The following is a 21,315-nucleotide window of genomic DNA, read 5'->3' on the forward strand; positions in this document are numbered from 1 at the left end:
CTACTCTACTCTGCACCACTCTACTCTGCACCACTGCACTCTACTATGCAACACTGCACTCTACTATGCAACACTGCACTCTACGCCACTGAACTTTACAACACTCTAATCTCCATCACTCTTCTCTTCATTTCTTCACTCTGCAGCACTCCACTCTGCCACTGCACTCTACACTATACTCTACTCAGCAGCACTCTACATCACTGCATTCTATGGCACTCTACCCTGCACCACTCTACTCTGTGCCACTTCAGTCTACTATCCAACACTGTAATCTACGCAACTGCATTCTACGACGCTGCATTGTACACTGCTGAATTCTATGCCGTTGCACTCTAAGCCAATGCTCTCTCCATCACTTTACTCCGCAACACTATATGCCAATGCATTCTACACCAGTCTATTTTACTCAGCGCCACTCCACTGTACGTCACGCGACTCTACTCTATGCTATTCCAATACACGTCACTCCATTCTTTGCCATTCCACTCTTTGCCATTCCACTCTCCGACCCTCCAAACGCCACTAACTTTTAGCGAGGCTAAACAGCAGACACACTGCTGTAAAATATGGCTAAAACACATTGGCAAAGCCAATAGCTCTTGTATAGGCGAGATCTACTGGCTTTGCCAATGCTTGCTATGAGAGGGGCCCTGCTGGCATCTCTGTCACTTTCTACATCATCCCCAGGAAATTATTTCAGGCACCAGCCTGAGGTTCCCAGTCCGGCTCGAGTGTGTGAAAATTCTAGATGTGATGTGTCTGTAATGATGGTCTGTCAGCACCGAGTGAGAACTAGCTGTTATCAATATTGGGGGTGAATGGCCCAGATAAGACCTGTGCTGGCGATGCTGTTCTCAAGGGTCTTCCAGCTAAATACAGGTGTTAAGAACTACAGTTTAGCATGTTCTAGATCAACCCTGCAAGGCCACCAACTTTCAGAAATTTTATAAAGGTTTGGGGCCATATATATGACCAGTTTTTGCATGCTCAAACGGGTTTGCGACCCGTTTGTGCACGCAAAAATCTACATGGCCATGTACAAACACTTTTTTGCAACTTGCAAAAAATTGCGACTCGCAAAATAGTCTTTTGAAACTCGCTATTAGGAAGGGGAATAGCGACTATGTATGAATGTTTCGCGACCGCAATCCCAATTTACCGCCCTCTTCAAGAGGGTGGTAATGGAGTCGCAAATGGGAAGGTGTCCCCAGGGGACCCCTTCCCCTTTGGGACTTGCTCTAAAAATATTTTTAAGGGCAGGCAGTGGTCAAGGGACCACTACCTGCCCTCATAAAAATGAAACGAAAAAGTTTCTTTTTTTTTAAATGCATCCCATTTTCCTTTAAGGAAAATGGGTTGCATTTTTTTTTTTTAAACTGCTTTATTGACAAGCAGTCCCAGACATGGTGGTCTGCTGAGCCCAGCAGGTCACCATCCCTGGGAGGGCCAGCCATTCCCAATGGCGTTGCAAATTGCAAGTGGATCATTAATATTCATGAGCCTCGCATTTTGCGACCCCATTGGGAATCACAATCAGTGTCTCCGATACTTTTGTGTATTCCAAATTGCAACTCGCAATTTGAAACTCGCAATTGAGCGCAAGTCGCAATTTGGAATGGTCATACATCTGGCCCTTGGTTCCGGTCCCTGGATTACAAAGGCGTTTCCAGTTTCATCTTCTAGCTTCAGTGGAATTGGTCTCGTCTGCATGGGAGCCTCAGGACCTAAAGTTAAACAAGCATTGGCATAGCCAATAGGTCTCACCTTTGGGACCTTATAAGTGTTTAGCTATCCAGCACAATATCCTTGGTGCAACAACATCAAGTGTTGCATGGCTAAACACTTATAAGGTCCCAAAGGCGAGACCTATTAGCTATGCCAGGGCTTGTTTTGAGTGAGTTGCTCGTGCAGGTATGCCACTGTGAGGTAGAGATGCTGCGAGTGCTTTTACAAGAGCCCCTGTGACATTGCGCCTCTTCAAAATGTATCTTGGGTCTTCTAGCCCCTATTTCCGTCTTCTTGCACCCAATGCACCCTTAAATGATCCATGTACAGCCGCGGTTGACACTCCTATTACCCCTGCCCTCCGGTGACACTTTACCAGTCACAGTTAATGGTGGTGGTGGACGTGGTGGTGGTGGTGGTGGACGTGGTGGTGGTGGTGGTGGACGTGGTGATGGCGGTGGACGTGGTGATGGCGGTGGACGTGGTGGTGGACGTGGTGACAGTGGTGAACGTGGACGTGGCGGTGAATGCGGTGGATGTGGTGGACGTGGTGGTGGTTGTGGTGGACGTGGTGGTGGACATGATGGTGGACATGGTGGTGGACATGGTGGTGGACATGGTGGTGGACATGGTGGTGGACATGGTGGTGGCGGTGGACGTGGTGATGGCGGTGGACGTGGTGATGGCGGTGGACGTGGTGATGGCGGTGGACGTGGTGATGGCGGTGGACGTGGTGATGGCGGTGGACGTGGTGGTGGTGGTGGACGTGGTGGTGGTGAATGTGGTAGACGTGGTGGTGGTGGTGGACGTGGTGGTGGTGAATGTGGTAGACGTGGTGGTGGTGGTGGACGTGGTGGTGGTGAATGTGGTAGACGTGGTGGTGGACGTAGTGGTGGTGGTGGATGTGGTAGACATGGTGGTGGACTAGGTGGTGGTGGTGTGGTAAATAATTTAATTACCGGGACTTAATTTGATACAGAACATAATAAAAATAGCTCAGTAAATAAGAGGCAAAATCCGTGATATTAGAGGTTCAGAATGGGCTTTATTCTAATGGACGATTTCGAAATCGTGGCCTCCAAGTTCCATCACCACGGAGGTTCAGGAAGTGAAGTACATACATTATTGATAATTAATCACTTTTATACAATAGGCATTACAGTGAAGTAAATGTGAGAGGCGTGACAATTGATAGCAAAGATAACATTTTACATGCGTAGCTGAAAATGGGCGTGATTGGGCGTAACAAAGGAACGTCATCAGGCATGATGTCATAATGGGGTGGTTTCATGAAAGAATTTCGCAATGTCAGCAGAAATACTTGGCAGAAATGCGCACGCAGCAGCATGACGTGTGATTGACGTGCAGCTAGGGGGTGTAGGGGACTTGACATTTTAGCTCTACATGTGGCGACAGATGTCTGGAGGGTCAAGTCAACCTAATCCCAAATCATATCTAACATCCTATGTTTAAAGAACTAAGTTATCCAAAAGAGAGGCCTTCTTGGAGTAGAATCTTATTCTATACTGACTGTTAGTGCGTGTACAAGCGTCTAAGTGTCTACACTAGATGCGAGGGCAGGAATCTTCCATAGTAACAGGGCTATGAATTACTTGCATAAAGACAGAGAAACCGGGCCTTTGCTCGGTAGCTGGCAGAATGTTTACTTAAACTACTAGACAGGAATGCATTGGGCAGGGATCGGAGCAGATAATTTCGAAGGTGAAATACAGTTCTTGGCAGGCAGCAAGCTGATGTCAGGCATCGTGAGCTGCGCAGGGAATGAGACAAAGTTCATGGTCACAGATGCAGGCTCGGACTGGAGCTTCAGAGACAGAAAGCAAGGAAAGCTTGATGACAGAATCAGGGCCTACTTGCCTGGACTGTAAAAATGGCATAAGTGAACCATATAAAGGCGGTGGCCTTTTGTACTTAGGAATGGAATATCCGGCCCATTCATGGCGGATCTGAAAGAGGACATGTTAACGGTGGACGCACATGTATTTGCGTCTTCATAACTGGAACTGGAGGGAACATACATGTACTTGTAACATGCACATAGAACCGTTGGGGTCCAAGATAGGGGACATAACTGACCAGAAAAATCCATATTTCCACAGTGGTGGACTTGGTGGTGGACTTGGTGGTGGTGGACTTGGTGGTGGTGGATGTGGTAGACGTGGTGGTGGACGTAGTGGTGGTGGTGGATGTGGTAGACATGGTGGTGGACTAGGTGGTGGTGGTGGACTTGGTGGTGGACTTGGTGGTGGACTTGGTGGTGGACTTGGTGGAGAACATGGTGGTGGACTAGGTGGTGGTGGTGGACTTGGTGGTGGACTTGGTGGTGGACTTGGTGGAGAACATGGTGGTGGATGTGGTGGACTTGGTGGGGGACTTGGTGGGGGACGTGGTGGTGGTGGTGGTGGACATGGTGGATGTGGTGGACGTGGTGGTGGACGTGTTGGTGGTGGACATGGTGGTGGTGGATGTGGTGGACGTGGTGGACATGGTGGTGGACGTGTTGGTGGTGGACGTGGTGGACATGGTGGTGGTGGACGTGTTGGTGGACATGGTGGTCGTAGACGTGTTGGTGGACATGGTGGTCGTAGTGGACGTGGTGGTGGTGGAAGTGGTGGACATGGTGGTGGACGTGGTGGCTGTGTTGGACGATTATTGGGTAGAAGGGTGCTGGCAGAATGCGGATGGAGAAGAGGATCTCGAAGGGGGCACATGGAAGAGCAGAAAGAGGCCGAATATTAGATACAATAACATTTAAAGCGCATTAAAGCGCAATGCTCCTTTAATAAAAAAAAAAAAACACGTTGTGCCTGCAATGAGAGTGGCTCACAAAGAAAAGAAACAAGTTTGCCTCCGGTGTTCAGTCCGTTTACGCTCCTTTTATCTAGATGCCCAGTTTGTTCAGGTGCGTGTGCGCTTGGTGAAATCTTGAGTACTGACTTGTCCTGTGAAACCTGGCTGTATTTCTCAGCTCACCACGTGTGCCAGTCACCAGCCTGAACTAACTTAATTTACACCACCTGGAGTCTATGTCAATGTCATCTGTCACAAGACAAGACGTTAAAAGCATGCAGTCACAAAACTCGGAATCTAGGAGGTTTCATTGAACAGCAGACAGAGTCCCAACAGAATTAAACTGAAGTGTGTTCAAGTTACCTTCTGTCAGTAATGAAATAAAAGATTTGGTTTAACAGTGAAACCTTTGTGACATGTTTCTGATGTGGAAACATTAATAAACTATCCAATGTAAACCAAGGTCGGTTTCAGAGGCAGACATGAGCATTGAAAAAACAGCTATGTTTTAGAATTGCTTTTGTTCTGCCTATCTGCGTGAGAGAGAGGGGGAGCAGGAGGTGAGCCCAGGAGTGGTGCGTGCGTGCGCAGTCTGCTCATTTTCAAGCACTGCACTCGTGCTTGTGGCGCGCCCCTGCTCGCTCCCGCAAGGTGGATGCCGCCACAAGCACAAGTGTGTGCTTGAAAATGAGCAGAGCGACGACTAAAGGCCCTCCTATGCAGCGCATGCGTGCTGCATAGGCGAGACCTGAAAGAGATCTTTCTGGGAAAGCTGGAGGTCACTAGACCGCTCTCCTGGTCCTCCAGAGCCCAGCCACACACACACACACACACACCAGTAAGTGGCTGCTCCTTGGTCTAGTGTCTGTCGGTACAGGACATGATGCCCCAGTCTGGAGGCAGACCTGGCTCTCAAGCTTCTAAACTTCACACACCTGGCATACCCTAGACAGTACTCAGAACATTCTGTGACCCCCTGTAGCTCATTGCAAGGCATTCTAAGGGCACCGAGGGGCTACATTACCTTACAACGACAAAGCAATATTACATGAAGGATTTATACAGGTGGGAGGCAAGAAGTTCGAAAAGTCACAATGAAGCAACTTGTTGAAGAAGGATATCGAAAAGGCAACGTGAGAAAAAAATCATAACGTGGCACTGTAAAGCAGCGGGCAGCATGGATGGCCAGAAACAAAGACTCGTGGTAGGAGAAACATAATTACATGGAGCCGCAAAACAAAGCCGGACATGCAATCAGATGGGCAACGTCACCAAACACATACAAGAACAAAGCAAACTCTGCCAGAAGGGAAATGAAACAGAAAACAACTGTGGGAAAAGCAGTGAACAAAAGCGGACAATAAAGCAACATAGCGTCTCTGTACTAACACAGGCAGAAACTTTAAAGGTAAACCTGAACTAAAACCTCTGCTGCACACTAGAACATTACACACAGTATACGGCCAGGTCCGCCAGCCCGTCATCCCGACAGTGCGCCACATGCCCAGAGCAGGTAACATTGCACCACATGCCCAGAGCAGTTAACAGTGCGCCACATGCCCAGAGCAGGTAACAGTGCGCCACATGCCCAGAGCAGGTAACAGTGCACCACATGCCCAGAGCAGGTAACATTGCGCCACATGCCCAGAGCAGTTAACAGTGCACCACATGCCCAGAGCAGGTAACAGTGCGCCACATGCCCAGAGCAGGTAACAGTGCGCCACATGCCCAGAGCAGGTAACATTGCACCACATGCCCAGAGCAGTTACCAGTGCACCACATGCCCAGAGCAGTTACCAGTGCAACACATGCCCAGAGCAGTTACCAGTGCAACACATGCCCAGAACAGTCAAAAGTGCACCACATGTCCAGAACAGTCAAAAGTGCACCAGTGCACCACATGTCCAGAACGAGCTAACAGTGCACTTCATGTCCAAAGCAGTTAACCAGTTGGCGGACCCAGGTACGTGCGCTTTCGCCCTTCTGCCACACAGTAATCAGAAGACTGATTCCTAATCTTTCTATTGTCACCCCTAAGTACTAGTGCTGCCTTAACTTGACTCTCTTGCCAGCCTCAAATCGCCAAGTCTATGCAGCCTCTCGTTCCATGGGGCTACTCTCCCAGGGTTTCATTAATAACATTACTGGGGTTCACTCTGTATGCAAGCATGACAACGACCAAGCACATTACCAGACACATCTGCCGAAGGTTTCACCACAACTGTGCAGACCTTGGTTTTGTGCAGTGCAGATCACAGGCTCAAAGTGATCACCCCAGTTTGTCACATGCACCTCTAAAGGCAGAAAGGCATACTACAACAGTGGCGGCGGCTGCAAAACTCAAGTGGGGGGAAGGGAGGGGAGAGGGGGGGTTAACGGCATGGGGGATTAGGGACATAAGATTTTTTTTTTAAATTTACCTATTCTGCCGCCTCAGTGTTCCTCTTCTCTCCTGATGATGTCCCAGCAGTCCCTGGCACATCAGCACAGGCTCGCCAACCAATCCAAGCAGCACCAGAATTGGTCTGAGTGGCTCGGTTTGCAGCACAGACCGTGCTTGGGAGTTTGTGCTGTTTCTTCAACCCAGCAGTGCAGCACAGCTGGGTTGGAGAAACCCAACTGCGCATGACTGGTTGGCCGACCTGAGACGGCCGGCCAAACTGTCATGCGCACTTACAGTGCTCCACTACTCCGGTCATCATGGTCCCGCCCTGTCCAGACTCGACTGGCTCCAGGAGGGAAAGAAAAATAAAATGTTAATTGGTTTATCATTTTATTTTTCCATTTTTTTTAAATCGAAGGGACGACGCTCCGCCATAGAGGAGGAGCCGCCACTGTACCACATATTGCTTAATATGAGAAGCAAGGAACTTTATGACAAAACACCTATCCTCAAGCAGCTCTACTGTCCTCTACACAGCCTCCTGTTTTTTAAAGCTATGTATCTTGCTTTGAAAGTAGCCAATTTCCTTATTTGTTGGGAATATTGAAAATCTCAGGTGGCGCTCACTACTTCAGAATAAGCCAATTTACCTTTTGGAAACAGTTATATTTAAGAAATTAAAACCACGGGAGCAGAATTTCCATGTATGACCCCCTATGTTTCTACAAAGATTTTCTGAGGCACAAAGGGTCTCTGACTTTAATGGGATTTACAAAGCAATTCCCGACATTCCAGTGACTGCTGTATAAACAGTTGTGTAAAGTAAGGCAAATCACACGAGTGAAATTCGCCAACCACTACTTTTTATGCACCATCAAACAGTGAAGGCACATAGCTTATCCATTATTATTTTACTTCATGGTTAGACATGAGCTAGTCAATGTCAACTCAGGCAGGCATTAGGGATGCGCGACTAGTGCAGCTGCAGCTGGCGCTGAGCTCGGGGGCACTGTGCTTAGAAACATCTTTTGGGTTTAAAAGCACCTGCTACAGAGTTCATTGCATGTCCCACAATTTTAGGCCACAATAAAATGTCAGGATAACTCTGGTGATTATTGTTTCTGCTGGAGAGAGCCAAGTTTTGTCTAATGGCAGTTTTGATTCATCATAGAGTAGAGAAGAGTGTCAATATGCCTGCTGCAAAGAAAGTGGTCCATGCAGATCTTTATTTTAAGTGGATACCTCAGTGGGTTAATGCTTTTGCCATAGATATCCTTTTGTTACTTGCAGTTCATCAGTTACAATTCTAATGTGGCACAGTGAGCTTTGAACTGTCATCAAACAGTTGCATGCAAACTGCGTGGTAGAGGTCAGAATGTTATGTTTTTTTTTTCTCCAGTCTTTCATTATCATAATGTTGCTAAAAAGAATTTGTTTGGGTAGAAATGTATTCTTAATAGTAAAGCCAACCACCATGGTACATTTTAAATCCTGCGTTTGTACTTCCTCAGACCAAACACTCTTACACCATACTGCCTACTGGTATGGAGGACATCATTCCTACACCTTGTAATCCACAATGTCTCATGTAACATTTCCTTTAGACTGAATTACACATGTATGACTCATTGCCGCTGTATAATGTGTGTGTGATGTTAAGAGCTTTGAGACACTACACTTGTATGAGAAGCACTATAAAACATATTTAAAGACATGTGATAGCGGGGCTATGGAAAGATGATGGGCACTGTTGGAGGATGGTAGTGAGGGAATCCGTGGAGAAGTAAGTGATGGGGGGGGGGGGGGGAGGTGGGGGGACACCAAAAAGCGTGTCGCACCAGGCCGCCCTGTGTCAAATTAAGCATTTTGGGTGCCAAGGACACGACCTGCTTTAGGGGCCCATGACCGAAACAGATTTGCATTTTGTTACCCGATTTCTGCTAATCCAAACATCCATAATACTGAATAATAGTGGGTAAAACAATAAAGGTTGAGATGGAGAAATAGAGAGATAAAGAGAAAGTTAACTTTCACAAGAGAGCCCTTGGCAGGTGGGGGCCCTGAGCAATGCCCACTTTGCCCATGCCGTAAAACATTTGTGGAGTTTAAGTACACATTATCTTTTAGAAACCCAGAAGCTTGATAATCCCTGTCCTGGCACGTTCTCTGCCAAACCACCTGTACTCCAAGCCTACTCCCTGAATCACTGCACATGCGAAATTCCTTACCTCTGTACAGAAGGGAGTCAACTGAGGGTGCACTACGGGCTGCACATATGTGTGGAAAGTAGATTCTATCTCCATCGTCCTTCCATTTAACTTCAAGATTGGAAATTCAATTATTTCCTGCAAATTAATAAGAGAGAAACATTGCATGATCTAACTTAAACATTGCATGATCTAGTTTAATACAAGGCTTAACTGATCTTTAATTTTTAGATTTTATTGCGAATCACACCCTGATAGAAGACACTTAAACAGTATGTCACAACCAAAAAGCCATTCTCTACTTTTATTTCAGGGTTGTGCATTGGGAAAGTGGTGGAAACTTGGTACTACTTACAAAGTTTTTAAGTTAAGCGGTTTCCAATTGATAAAAGTTCTGTTTTTGTTTCTATGTGAAATAAAGGTCGGGTGACCGGATAGGCTTAATTATAGTAGTCCTTTAGTAGTTTCCATGACAAAGAAAGGAAGGAAGGTCTATGACGTTCCCTTGCTTTGTTTGACATAGAAACAAAGAGAGGACTGTACTGAAGTCAAGTGAGCCTTCGATATACAGATTCTTTCATGTATGAGCTACCAGAAAGGAAGGGCGGGTAGGAGAAACAAGTAGTGAAACAAACTGGGAGGTACAGAAAGGAGAAACCAGAGGAACGTACTGTTGGAGAGAGCAGGAGGCAGCCAGCAGGACTGAACGAAAGGGGAAAAGTCGAAGGTGTGGAAATGAGATTTGAGGAAGTGACAGAGTTGCCTGTTGTAATAAAGTAGTTCCTCAAATGGTACTCTCTTGGAGGCGGAAGAAAAAGACCCAAGAGTTAACAGCATCATGTGATAGAGAAATACTGCCAATGGCGGGGTCAATATGTGATTGTCCAAGTCTCTAGCCAATGGCCGAAAGACGCTGGTCAAAATAAATCAATAATTGAAAACGGTAGTCTCAAAAAGCCCACTTTAAGTTGATTAGAGACAAGAGGTCTGTTTCACAATTGTATTGTCAAAACCAAGACCTGAAAACAGTCAAAGTCTTCGCCTAACTCTACCAGCACTGAGAATCTGCACAGAAGGAGACAGTTTACAAGAAAATGGTTTAGTATTTTTATGACAAGAGTAAATAAAGTATTTCCCATTTAACTGTGCTTAAAATGTGATATATATCTATACACACATACACATCCCCTTACAAACAACTGCTCCACAATCCGAAACAGACTCCGGCACACTCTGGGTAGCTTTAGAGAGATTTTATTTTTGTCCACACACAACCAGGTAACTCGTTTCGACCGCGCAAGCGGTCTTTGTCAAACCTGAAGTCGCGCCTTTAAAAAAAGAAATATATATATATATATTCACTTAAAAAAACCATAGGTTTCACACATGTTATAGTTAGGTGGATATTTCACTCGGACAAAAAACAATGAAATTCCCCCGTTATAGTTAGTTCAGATAACTATAACTCGCGCGCCCGCAATCCATTGCACATGACGTCACATATTACATCACTCATAACATGGTCAGTGGCATCACTGATGACATCACTGATGACATCATCCTTGTGATAGAGTGGCAGTCGCGCGAGTTATAGTTATCTGAACTAACTATAACGGGGGAATTTCATTGTTTTTTTACAAGTGAAATATCCACCTAACTATAACATGTGTGAAACCTATGGTTTTTTTAAGTGAATTTGCAAGGTTTTTTAAATGCTAATTCCTAACTATAACGTGTGTGAAACCTATTAATTTTTTTATATATTTATTTTACAATAAACTACGTATTAAAAATTATTTTGTTTTCTTTGGGGGGTTTTCACCCTGCGATTTTTTTTGGGGGGGGTTTCAGGGTGCGCGCACTGTGCGCGCACCCCCGCGATTTAAAAAAAAAAATAATAATTTTTTTTGCCTCCGGGGTCCTTCAGGGACCCCCTGACAAAGGCTAGGGGGTCAGGAACTCTCTACCCTGCCCCCTTTTCACGTTCGCCACCTTCCTTTTTCACTCTCGCACTGAAAACAAACAAAATGGCGGCCGACACTTCCTGATTTCGACCGATTCGAACGTTGACTAACATGTAACCACCAATCAGAATTACGCTCGCGCACGTTAGGGTGCTCGCACGGTGCTCGCACGGTGCGCACACCCTGCGCGCGTATAGATATATATATGCTTTTAAATGCTATTTTCTCCGGAAATACTGAACAGATTTACACCAGACCTGCAAAAGGCACTTCCTTGACCTTATGGCTACCTCTCTGCCAAATTTCACGTAATTCTGTTCAGCCGTTCGGGCTGTAGCTGCGACTAAAGGTCCTATGGAAAAATGCATGGGGAAAACGTGTTTTGGGACCCCCCTTTTTTCTCGGCCCCCACTTGACGAATCACCCCGAGACTTTCAGGGTAGGAGCTGAACGGAGCGCCCCATTAGTTTTGAAAATTTCGCGAGGATTCGTCAACCGGCGCCAAAGTTATTCAAAATAGAATTTTGGGATTTCCTATGGAAACACGGTCCTAACTATAACTATCAACTGGCGACCGCCAGTAGATAATATATATATATATATATATATATATATATATATATATATATATATATATATATATACATACACTGAAAAAACCATAGGTTTCACACACGTTATAGTTAGGTGGATATTTCACTCGTAAAAAACCAATGAAATTCCCCCGTTATAGTTAGTTCAGATAACTATAACTCGCGCGCCCGCAATCCACTGCTGATGACGTCCCATATTACATCACTCATGACATGGTCAGTGGCATCACTCATGACATCACTGATGACATCATCCTTGTGATAGACTGGCGGTCGCGCAAGTTATAGTTATCTGAACTAACTATAACGGGGGAATTTCATTGGTTTTTTACGAGTGAAATATCCACCTAACTATAACATGTGTGAAACCTATGGTTTTTTCAGTGAATTTGTACGTTTTTTTAAATGCTAATTTATTTATGTATTATTTTTTTTATATATTTGTTAGTTTTTCACCGTAAGCGCACAGTGCGTGCAACCCCGCGATTTAAAAAAAAAAAAATAATTCTGCCTTCGGGGTCCTTCAGGGACCCCTGACAAAGGCTAGGGGGTCAGGAACTCTCTACCCTGCCCCCTTTTCACGTTCGCCACCTTCCTTTTTCACTCTCGCACTGAAAACAAACAAAATGGCGGCAGACACTTCCTGATTTCGACCGATTTTAACGCTGACTAACATGTAACCACCAATCAGAATTACGCTCGCGCACGTTAGGGTGCTCGCACGGTGCGCGCACGGTGCGTGCTTATAGATATTTATATGCTTTTAAATGCTATTTTCTCATGTACTACTGAACAGATTGACACCAGACCTGCAAAAGGCAATTCCCTGACCTGGGGACTACCTCTCTGCCAAATTTCAAGTAATTCTGTTCAGCCGTTCGGGCTGTACCTTCGACTAAAGGTCCTATGGAAAAATGCATGGGGAAAACGCGTTTTGGGACCCCCCCTTTTTCTCGGCTCCCGCTTGACGAATCACCCCGAGACTTTCAGGGTAGGAGCTGAACGGAGCGCCCCATTAGTTTTGAAAATTTCGCGAGGTTTCGTCAACCGGCGCCAAAGTTATTCAAAATAGAATTTTCAGATTTCCTATGGAAACTCAGTCCTAACTATAACTATCTACTGGCGAGCGCCAGTAGATAATATATATATATTCCCCCGTTATAGTTAGTTCAGCTAACTATAACTCGCGCTCCCGCAATGCACTGCTGATGACGTCACATATTACATGACTCATGACATGGTCAGTGACATCACTGATGACATCTGAAATGACATCACTGATGACATCACTGATGACATCACTGATGACATCACTGATGACATCACTGATGACATCACTGATGACGTCATCCATGTGATAAATCAGTGCATCTTCTCACACCCTTTGATATACTGATTCAAAATTTCAGACGTCCATTCTCAAAACCATAGATACTCCAATACCAATAACTACATACCCACTCATTGACTCTTAGATCTACACACACATCCACTCACTCACCTGTACAGTCACTCATACTTACAGTCACTCAGTACAGGACTATCATATGCATTTATATACCTACATAGACACTCATACACCACCAATCATCCATAGAGGTACTCTCACACCTAGTCAGTCATGCAAATAATTAATCACACTCCCATTTACTCACCTATGCAGTTGAACACACACAAGTTCACTTACTCATAAAAATAGTACCACATTCTTACGCTCTTATACAATCACTGATACAAGCACACACTCATCCATACAGCCACTCTCACAATCACACACTCTCACATATACCCACTTATATACTCTTACACACATATATACTGCCTTTAACCTATGTAGTTACTCACACATGTACCACTGAGATATACATTCAATCCCTAACACACCCATACATCACTCAACCAACCACACAGTCCATCACAGATGCACTCTTAAAACCATGCACCCATAGAATCACCCACTCACACATGTATGCACAGAGTCACACACACCCCACCCACACAAACACTCAGGCACCCATACAGATACTCAGACAACCAATCAATAACCCATAGAGACACTCATATAGCTATTCACAAAACCATGCATCCGCTTATACAACAACAGACAGACAGATACAGACATTCACACAGTTTAGTCACTAGTGTGCAGTAAGATACGTTTAATGACTCACTTATAGAGTCAGTCACGCACCTACTAAATCATCCATTCACACACTTATACACACACTCATTCTTCCATAGGTTTTTCCCTATATATATATTAAACATATTTAAAATTTACAGAAACACACACTCACTGGATGACGTCATCAGTGATGTCATCAGTGAGGTCACTGACCATGTCATGAGTGATGTAATATGTGACGTCATCAGCAGTGCATTGCGGGGGCGCGAGTTATAGTTAGCTGAAATAACTATAACGGGGGAATTTCTAAGGTTTTGTACGAGGGAAATGTCCAGCTAACTAGAACGCCCCTAAAACCCATGGTTTTTTCAGTGAATTTCAAACGTTTTTTAAATGCCAATTCCTAACTATAACATGCATGAAACCTATGTTTTTTTCAGTGAATTTCAAAGGTTTTTTAAATGCTAATTCCTATCTATAACTTATCTCTAAAGATATCATGTTTAATGATTTTCATTGGATTTCTATATTTTTCAATTTCAGTGTGTCAATTTCATTAATTATGTTTTTTTGAAATTCTTTTTTAACACCATTTTTTTAACCTATTTTTTCATTTAAATCTTTCTTTTCAAAATTAAAAAATATTATTTGTTTTTATTGGGTTTTTCAAACATTTTTTTATATTTTTAAAAATATTTTTTAACTATGTTCAAAACTTTATTTTATATGTTTTTTTCCATGTTTTTTGGATCCGCACACACAACGCGTTAGGAACCGCACACAACGCGAGAGAATCCGTGCACCCAACGCGATAGGATGCACGCACCCTGCGCGCATTTCGCCATTAAAAAAAAAAAAAAGGGGGGGCCCCAGGGGGTCCTTCTGGGACCCCCTAAGCAGATCTAGAGGGTCAGAGTATTTCCACTCTGCCCCCTTTATATGTTTTACACACTTATTCCCCTTGCTTTTTCAGCCTTGCTTCTACCGAGGCAGAAAACGGCCGCCAACAGCTCCTAGTTTCGAATGTAGACAGACACTTGACAGCCAATTAGCATTCAGCGCGTGATCGTCAGGGTGCGCGCTCTGTTCGGGGAGGGTGCGCTTACGGTGCGGGTAGGGTGAGCGGATCCTCCCCGGCCATAGATATCACTAACTTTTTTACCCTAATTTTCTCAGCAACTACTGAACAGATTCACACCATTTATGCAAAAAGCATGAGTCTGAACTGAGGACTACCTCTTTGACAAATTTGGTGTAATTCCTATGGGAAATTGCATAGGGAAAACGTGTTTTGGGACCCCCTTTTTTCTCGACCCCCGCTTGACGAATCACCACGAAACTTTCAGGGTAGGAGCGGAGCGGAGCTGGCCAAAAGTTTGCGAAATTTCATGAAGATTCGTCAATCGGCGCCAGACTTATTGGGAATAGAATGTTGCGGATTTCCTATGGAAAATAGGTCCCAACTATAACTATCTACTGGCGACCGCCAGTAGATATGTGTGTATGTATATATATATAATATGTGTGTGTAACCAAAGTCCTGATCTACCAATTGGTAGGAGGAGATATACCACAGGTCCGAACCACAGGCACACACTCCAACAAAATCCAGGTAGGCGGGTTCACAGATGCATGGTAGATTTATTCATCCCATAAATAATGCAGACAAGTGTCCGCCCCAGACGCGTTTCGATCGCCTCCGTGATCTTGCTCACATGACGCGCTGGTGCCGGACCACCACTTTTGAATACAGTGCGCCCAATCAGCAACATGATCGGCCATGGTGAAGGGTAAACAAAGAAAATACTACATAGGGAGCACATAATTGAAAGAGACCCTCTTAAAGCTTCAATGTAGCTCCGTTTGAAATTCACAGTGCTCACAATAATCATGATGTTATTGAAACAAAATAGTAATTGTAAACAAAAAACGATTGAGTACATAATATGACCATGCCAAATTAGGACTATATTTAAAGCATATGCAAGAGATACGGATTCCAAAAGCTATATGTTTTGCGAATGAGGGTGGTATTGAGTTTGACTCTCGAGGCTGAAATAGTGGCAAGTGCCTAATCAAAAAAGTTGTCAAAAGCTAAATGTATATAATCAGATTAAAATATATATATATTATATATATATATATGTATATATATACACATATTACCTACTGGCGGTCGCCAGTAGGTAGTTATAGTTAGGACCACGTTTCCATAGGAAATCCGCAACATTCTATTTTGAATAACTTTGGCGCCGGTCGACGAATCCTCGCGAATTTTTCAAAATAGGTGGGGCGCTACGCTCCGCTCCTACCCTGAAAGTCTCGGGGGGATTCGTCAAGCGGGGGCTGAGATAAAAGGGGGGTCCCAAAACGCGTTTTTCCCATGCATTTTTCCATAGGACCTTTAGACAGAGCTACAGCCCGAACGGCTGAACAGAATTTAATGAAATTTGGCAGAGAGGTAGTCCCCAGGTCAAGGAAGTGCCTTTTGTAGGTTTGGTGTAAATCTGTTCAGTAGATTCTGAGAAAATAGCCTTTAAATCAATATATATATCTGAGCCAGCTTACGGTGCGCTTACGGTGCGCTTACCGTACGCGTACGGTGACGTGCGCGAGCGCGATTCTGATTGGCCGTTAGATCTTAGTAAACATTCGAATCGGTCGAAACCAGGAAGCGGCGGCCGCCATTTTCTCTCTCGCACTCTGACAGGGGGTTGAAAAACAAAGTGCAAAAACATGTAAAGGGGCTGTTTAGACAGCTCCCAAGCACCTAGCCATGTCGAGGGAGTCCCCAACGATCCCCCAAGTTAAAAAAGGCAATTTTAATTTTTTCGAAAATTTCGCCGACTACGCTTACCGTACGCGTACGGTAGCAAATAAAAAAAAATAAAAAAAATATCCAGATTATCCCCACCCCGTGTGCAAATGGTGCCCGTAGGGCAACATTTGTGCATTGCTTATGATACCAAAACAAAACATATATTTTACCTGTCACAACGATGCTCATCATATGTTTCCTCCATGTGCGCACGGTGCGCGAAGCGCATCGTGCATTCATGGCCCATCTAGCGTAACGTGGACACGCGGTGCGCGAAGCGCACCGCGTGCTTACTGTGCGCGCACGGTGCGCGAATCGCACCGTGCGCGCACGGAACGAACTGCGTTAAGTGGGCGCGCACGCCACAAATGGCGTAAAGTAACTTAGCATTTAAAAAAACCGTACAAATTCACTGAAAAAACCATAGGTTTCACACACGTTATAGTTAGGAATTAGCATTTAAAAAACCTTGCAAATTCACTGAAAAAACCATAGGTTTCACACATGTTATAGTTAGCTGGACATTTTACTGATAAAAAACCAATGAAATTCCCCCGTTATAGTTACTGTAGGCAACTATAACTCACGCGACCGTAATCCTCTGCTGATGACATATGTGTCTTTATGAAAAAAAAATATTTGTAATATATGTATAGCTAAAATTTAATGGAAGAAGACATGGGCAAATAACTGTCTAAATACAGTATTAGCATCAGCAGAGGATTGCGGTCGCGTGAGTTATAGTTGCCTACAGTAACTATAACGGGGGAATTTCATTGGTTTTTTATCAGTAAAATGTCCAGCTAACTATAACATGTGTGAAACCTATGGTTTTTTCAGTGAATATATATATATACACATACACACACATACAGTGGTCAAAGTACAATAAAAAAGTATGGGAACTGATGCTGCATGCAATGGGGTGGAGTCAGTGAGCGGGAGGGAGGGAGGGATCAAAGGTGTGGTTAAAAAAAATCTGTAATTTTTTTTATCTTCTACCTTCAGATACCTACTTAAAAATAGCACACAGCTTAAAAGAGAAATAATTCTAAAAAGTTAATCAGTGGCAAATGCACTACAGTACATTATGAAACCTCTGTTAATTAATGCACACCAGAGAGTCAGAGTTAAATGTTGGTTGGTGCAGTGGAGAATAGTAACTTCCAGTGGCATTGCAAGGGAGGCAGCACTTTGTTTTTGGGAGCGATGGCAGCGAGCGCAAGGTACTTTTTGTTCTTATTCTCCCTTGACATCTGACACCTCCCCTCAGCTTGTCGTCGTCTGTCGCCAGCACCCCACCCAGTCCCCCCCAGCTATGGCCGTCACTGAGTGGAAAACTCAGGGTTCGCCCCGGGCAGCAAAGGGTCTAGCTATGCAACTGGTAACTTCTGTATGTTTAGAACCACAAGATCACAGCCTGTGACAGAAAGCACTGTAAATATGTAAGTCATTATTTTAACCTTGGTTTACACACAGTGTAAGATATTTGACTGCTGCAAAACATGCAAAAAGGTTTAAGATGAAATGGTGCTTCCAAAACATGTATTTTATAGTTACACCCAGACTGTACATAATGATTTTAGTTAAATTAGCTGTTTTTCAAAAGCAAACACTTCAGCACTCAGCAGGTAAGTCTCTTGCACTACCACCCAAAAATAATAAATGTTTCTCATCACAAAGCTTCGAATGATTCCATCAATTCAAGCTAGCACCACTCCCAAGCACCTTTCACATTTGCATATTAAGCAGTGGGACACATTTGCATTTCTTTCAGGCAAGCAGGCACCCTGGCAAGAAGGCTTGTCTAGCTATCTGCCCATATACATACAGAGAGAGAGAGAGACACAGAGAAGAGAGAAGAGAGACACAGAGAAGAGAGAAGAGAGACACAGAGAAGAGAGAAGAGAGACACAGAGAAGAGAGAAGAGAGACAGAGAAGAGAGACACAGAGAAGAGAGACACAGAGAAGAGAGACACAGAGAAGAGAGAAGAGAGAGAAGAGAGAGAAGAGAGAGAAGAGAGAGAGAAGAGAAGAGAGAGAGAGAGAGACTCACACTGCTTAATAAGAGCATTAAAAAAGAAATATTCTTTCCAGATAATCTAATGTATTGTGTTGATTATACCTGGATAGCTTTACAGTGAATATCTTTAATGTGTCACTGTCGTGTGAGTGCAATTACTTGTCCAAGACACATTCCGCTGGAGCAAGTACAGAAGCTAGAGGGGAAGAACAAGACGGGCAAATCCTTTATCATCTGGAATCATTCCCCATGATCTGTATGCAGCTAACAGGGGCTGGTCTTCTAACGATAATGACAAATCCATACCAAGATCCTCCGCCTCCTAAGGACAATAGCAAGTCACTAATACGTTTGCTCCCTTCCTGGTAGTTCGACTGTAAAACTGCTTTTTAACGCTAACAACAAATCACTGATGGAACACACAGACCACTTTCATGGGGTGTTACTTTTGTGGCCAACACACAATACTAGGCATTTTTAAGTCGCACTAACTGCTCATGGTCCGCAGGTGGTCCCCTTTTCTTTTGATATATAGTGGCTATCTGATCAGATTCTAGAATGATCGGGGATGGTCATTGAATATGAATTGATGTACATTTCTATATTTGCATCTCCATATTCTTTGCTATACATGACGGAGCTAATTAGAGAGCCCTCAAGTACGACATGAATATTTTCTAATTAGATGCTGTGTACGGGTTTAGGAAAGATAGAGAACACCAGCTTCAGAGGATTTTGTCCATTTCCGTATTAGAAAAAAAAGTAATTCTAAACATTCTAGGACTGTATTTCCACCCTGAATTTCTCATTGCAGATATAACCCTAAGACCCACTCCAGGGAATGCTCATGCACAACACAAGTATCATGCTAGAAGTGCTGGAATAGGAAAAAATGTGCTGCAGTAATCAAAGAATCACAGGTAATATGCAGCAGTAACAAAAGGAGTGGAGTCATGAGGGCCAGAGTATATGACAGTCAGCCTATGCATTACATATATATTTGTATGTATACATTTGCTACAAATAAACATAGGTAAAGTGACATTATAGTTAGGCATGGTATGTTCTTAAGTAAAAAATAAAAAAGTCACAGAAAAAACTAAAGGTTAAAGTACGGTTATAGTTGGGTGACGGAATGAGAGACAAGCTAATATTTAAATTCCCCAAACCACTCAAATTATTCACCACTAACTGTTTAGTCACTATAACATGTGCCCTTTTCATGCACCTCCTAAGACCTCACATATTACATCACTCATGACATCTCAAATGACATCACTGGTGACATCTTTGATGACATCATCCATTATATTACTATTCATATTATTCCATAATCTTACATGATTTTAACCAAGAAAGTGGTTAATAAAGGGCTTTCAGTCATATACGGCGCATAATTACTGAGTGCACCCCCGGGGTTACATAGATGGAAACCAAGTCTTGCTGCACATGCTAAAAGTTAGGTGGTGCACAGTTTACCTACCAAGTTTTAAGTGCAATCAGTAGTAGTTCTTAATAAAAAGGTAAACGAATAACAGCACCTGGCGTGGGCCGCAGAGGCAAGGTGCTAAGTAGGTTGTGGCTTAAGGACAAAGCATATCATTACAAATCTGTCAGAAAAGCCAAAGCTGCAGTCCACAATAGATTATCCCTAGTGGATGCCTGAGTACTTTCCCATAATAACCGGTTGTTATACAGTGCTATATAGAAATTCCATATGAAGTGGACCTTTACAAAGCGAGGATGTTCATTTGCAGAACGTTTGTGAAGATTTTGGGACTGCACATTGTTAAATAATGCGGAATATAAGGGTGGCCCACTTAGAGATAGTTTAACTTAAACTGTGGTTGTAACTATGGCAATAAGATTATATGCCATTCCGGTCACCTCAAGAATGTGTGTAGTGTTTTACCACACTAAATGGCTCTGTCCATAGGTCCTGGATGATGGTCTCTTGTTGGTCCCAAATGGATACCAGTCAGCCTGGTGATTTAAAATTGTAAGTCTCAAAGTCTTTAAGGGTGTGATCCATTTGAGGTGAATAGAGAAAGAACTGTGTAGGGTGTTAAAGGTTTAAAAAGTGGGTGAGCCCATTAAAGTGTATGAAGGCATTCTGTCTGTTAGGCGGGTGAATACCAGTAAAAGCAGGGTGACATTCACCAAATGAAGCTGGGTTCCAAGATATGATATGAAACCCACATGTTACGTAAGGATCACTTGACAGGTGAAAGAAAATTGAAAGCTTGTTGAATTACCAGCATTACACAACGCCTACAGAACACTGTCAATTACTGGATGACGTCATTAGAAATATCAATTATGTAATTTGAGATGTCATCAATGTCATTTAACATTTTGTGAGTGATGTAATACGAGCAGTTATAAGCAGCGCATTATAGGGGCGCAAATTAGTAGAGTACACTATATAACGTCAAATTTCAGGGTTGTTTTTTTAAATATTTGTTTAGCTGTAATTTCATCACCTAACTATAACATCACTTAAACCTATTTTTTCGGTTAATTCCTGGGGTGTTTTGATAATATTCCAAGAGAAATATGTGTAACACTTACTTCAGGTGGGCAACCCCACTGCACATAACATTAGGTTCATGTGCATGGGGTAGGGCACAAGGGGCCTTTGGACAGATCTTGCATCTAACCC

At 43.7% G+C, this 21,315-nt stretch overlaps 1 protein-coding gene across 3 annotated transcripts in view; it reads right to left on the minus strand.

The window, feature by feature from the left end:
- ERI3 (ERI1 exoribonuclease family member 3) overlaps positions 1-21,315 on the minus strand; it is a 1,537,399-nt gene that overhangs the window by 1,116,432 nt on the left and 399,652 nt on the right. For all 3 annotated transcript variants that reach the window (XM_085602780.1, XM_085602782.1, XM_085602781.1), the window contains one exon: positions 9,151-9,267. In XM_085602780.1, the coding sequence (XP_085458906.1) occupies positions 9,151-9,267 (117 nt within the window). The remainder of the gene's footprint in view (positions 1-9,150; positions 9,268-21,315) is intronic.

Source organism: Triturus cristatus, chromosome 4_2 (assembly GCF_964204655.1).
Source record: "Triturus cristatus chromosome 4_2, aTriCri1.1, whole genome shotgun sequence".
Taxonomy (NCBI): domain Eukaryota; kingdom Metazoa; phylum Chordata; class Amphibia; order Caudata; family Salamandridae; genus Triturus; species Triturus cristatus.